The sequence below is a fragment of the Chaetura pelagica genome, unplaced genomic scaffold (genome assembly GCF_000747805.2).
Source record: "Chaetura pelagica isolate M959 unplaced genomic scaffold, ChaPel_1.0 scaffold1145, whole genome shotgun sequence".
NCBI lineage: Eukaryota > Metazoa > Chordata > Aves > Apodiformes > Apodidae > Chaetura > Chaetura pelagica.
In genome coordinates, this window is record NW_009953300.1 from 76,742 (window position 1) to 79,603 (window position 2,862).

General features: G+C 54.0%; 1 protein-coding gene across 1 annotated transcript in view; it reads left to right on the plus strand.

Annotated features, from left to right (window-relative positions):
• Positions 1–14: 14 nt before the first annotated feature.
• Positions 15–2,862, plus strand: part of LOC104389090 (arf-GAP with GTPase, ANK repeat and PH domain-containing protein 3-like) — a 68,632-nt gene continuing 65,784 nt past the window's right edge. The window contains exons 1-2 of the mRNA XM_009998045.1: positions 15–84; positions 1,341–1,475. Coding sequence (XP_009996347.1) covers positions 63–84; positions 1,341–1,475 — 157 coding nt within the window. The 5' untranslated portion in view covers positions 15–62. The remainder of the gene's footprint in view (positions 85–1,340; positions 1,476–2,862) is intronic.

Sequence of the window (2,862 nt, forward strand, 5' to 3'; positions counted from 1 at the left end):
CCCAGCCCGTCTACACCTACTCCCTGCGGCTCTGCAGCTACCGGAACACGGCGGAGGTGCCGATGGTGCTGGTGGGCACGCAGGGTGAGAGCGGCGCCGCGACCCCCACGCCCGCGAGAGCTGCGGGTCCCAGCCCCTCAGCCAAACACTGGGCAGTTACCCCGGGGGTCCCAGCCCAGGGCCATGTGGGAGACAAATCACAGAATCATCCTGGTAGGAAGGGACTTTGAAGATCATCAAGTCCAACCATAACCTAAATCCCCTACCATGACCTGATTTACCTGTTCAGTGCTGAAATCACGTCCCTCAGCACCACATCTGTATTTCTTTTGAACACTTCCAGGGATGGTGCCTACACCACCTCCCTGTTCCACTGTCCAACCACTCTTTGGGTAAAGAAATTCTTTCTAATATCCAGTCTAAACCTCCCTTCAGGCCATTTCCTCTCATCCTGTCATTGTTCACTTGAGAGAAGAGGCCACCACCTCCCTACACCCTCCTTTCAGGTAGTTGTGGAGAGCAATCGGGTCTCCCCTCAGCCTCCTCTTCTTCAAACTGAACAATCCCGGTTCCCTCAGGCTCTCCTCATAGGGCTTATTCTCCAGACGTTCACCAGCCTGCTCTTTTGTGTTGTCCTCCAAGGCGTCAGCTGTGAGTGCATCCTAGCAGACCTGGCCTTCCCAGTTATCTGAGGGTGGTTTCTCCTTTCTGACTTTGATCTGTAGGGTATGATCTGTAGGGTATGGCTGTGAGACCTAAACCCGTCCATCCTGGCAGGTCCCTTTGGTCCCTGCAGCTGAGGCCAACCTGCAGATGGGTGCACTGGCTGGTCACAGCAGCCATGACCAGTGCCAGTGGTTTCTGCTGCATGCAAACCCCAAGTGTCCTCACGCAGAGGGGGCTGTGGTTGGACCCGAGGTCAGGCTGTTACACCCCAGCACTCTCTGCTGTCACTGAGTGTCCTGTTGTCTTCAACAGGTGCACGGCTCACGACAGGGTTGTGTGAACTTGTGGTGTTGTGTCCTATTCCCAACATCCAAGCTGCCTTGCCTTGCCAGCCACACCTCCCACTGGTTTCTGCCCTTGGGCTTCAGAAGTGTCAGTGCCTGGATGGTTAGGAGACTTGAACAAGCTCATTTTAAAAACAGTTCATTTGAAAAGGTTAATTTAACCCATTTTTCAACAAACATGGGACTGCAATCCCAGGCATTTATAGTAGAAGGGTGTCCTGTGGAGGTGGTATCCCAGTGTGTGAAGGGAGGCAGGTCAGGACATGCCCTGGGACGTGTGGATAGCTGGGACACCGGGTGACTGTTTGACCTCCTCTCCTTTGGTTGCAGATGCCATCAGTGCCACCAACCCGCGGGTCATCGACGACTCCCGGGCACGGAAACTCTCCAACGACCTGAAGCGCTGCACGTACTACGAGACCTGTGCCACCTACGGCCTGAACGTGGAGAGGGTCTTCCAGGATGGTACCTGCAGGGGGGTGTCCGGGCAGGGTGGGCAGCAGTGCTGTCCCCAGCACTGAGGCAGCAGCCCTGGGAGGGGAGGGTCTGCTGAGCCAGATCAGCGCTTGGCAGAGCAAGTCTGGAGAGAAGAACAGGAGGGGGCTGTGGGCACAGCTGGTCCTGCCTTCTGCCAAGCTTTTGGCATGGTGTGTCACCACGTTTGTTCAGCTTGTTGCTTCAGATTGGCTGTGTTGTGTCCCTTCTTGGAAGGACAGTACAGTGAGGAACAGCAGCCAGTGGGTTTTGGAAGGGGCTGGGGCAGCCTCTGCAGGATTAGGTGCTTCTGTCTGTTGGGCTGCTTCTTGTCCTTTTTTATGCCAGGGTGGAAAAAATTATGCTTTGGGGTTATTTTTTTCTCTTTGTTGACCCTGGGAGCATGGACAATGCAACTTGGAGCAGTGGGATGAAAGCTCCATTTAAGACCCAGACCCAGCTTCTCACTCTGGTGCTGCTTTGCAATCCTGGTGGTAGATCCTGAGCTGCAGCTTGAAGGCTCAGGAGGGAGCACGTGCCAGGTGCTGAGCTCCATTGCTCTCTGGGCCTGGTCACCACCTGCAGACGTGGCTGGGAAGGAGGTGAGGGAGCAGGTTTGTGCTCGAGGTGAGCAGTGAGGCAGAGGAAATCCAGAAGACCCCAAGGAATGTGTAGATCAGAGACTGTTGGTACAAACTCAGTGTCAGTCTGGGCTAGTGCTGCAGGGACTGGGGGGCTCAGGCCACCCCCTGGGGGACTGATGCTGTCAGGAGGCTGGGGAGCACTGAGTGGAAGCCCAGAGGGATTCCTGCCTGCACTCAGGGCAGCAGAACTGCTGCTGGAGTGTTGTCAAACCTGGGTGTCAGCACCTCAAAAGGACGCAGAAAAACTGGGAAGATTAAAAAGAGCTACAGAAATTAATCAAAGGCTGTAAAATATGCCTGATAATGAGGCACTAAAAGCAATTGCCCACTGAATAAACCAAACAAAAGACTGGGGGTTGACTTGACTACAATGTAAGAGTATCTACATACCCATCTACATGGGTAGAAAATCAGATGCTCATTCTCTTCAGCCAGCAGAGAGTTCATGCTACAAGCCATGGCCAGAAAAATTGAAATTTTAAAGAATATTTTTTTATTACTAGCCCTCTTAGCATTAACTGTTGGAAAAAAAATGTGCAGGGAAGTGCTGCATCTGCATCCAAACCCTGGGCAGGTCTCTTTGTGGCAGAGGCTCTCCCCGTGCCCAGAGGACTGGTGCTAGTTCTGCTGGGTGGGGTTAATGGCTGGTGGTCTGCAAAGGTTGGTCTGGGAAGCAGAGGGACCCTGCTGGGGCTGCAGGAGCTGCCCGTGCGCTGCTGTTCCTGAGACACAAT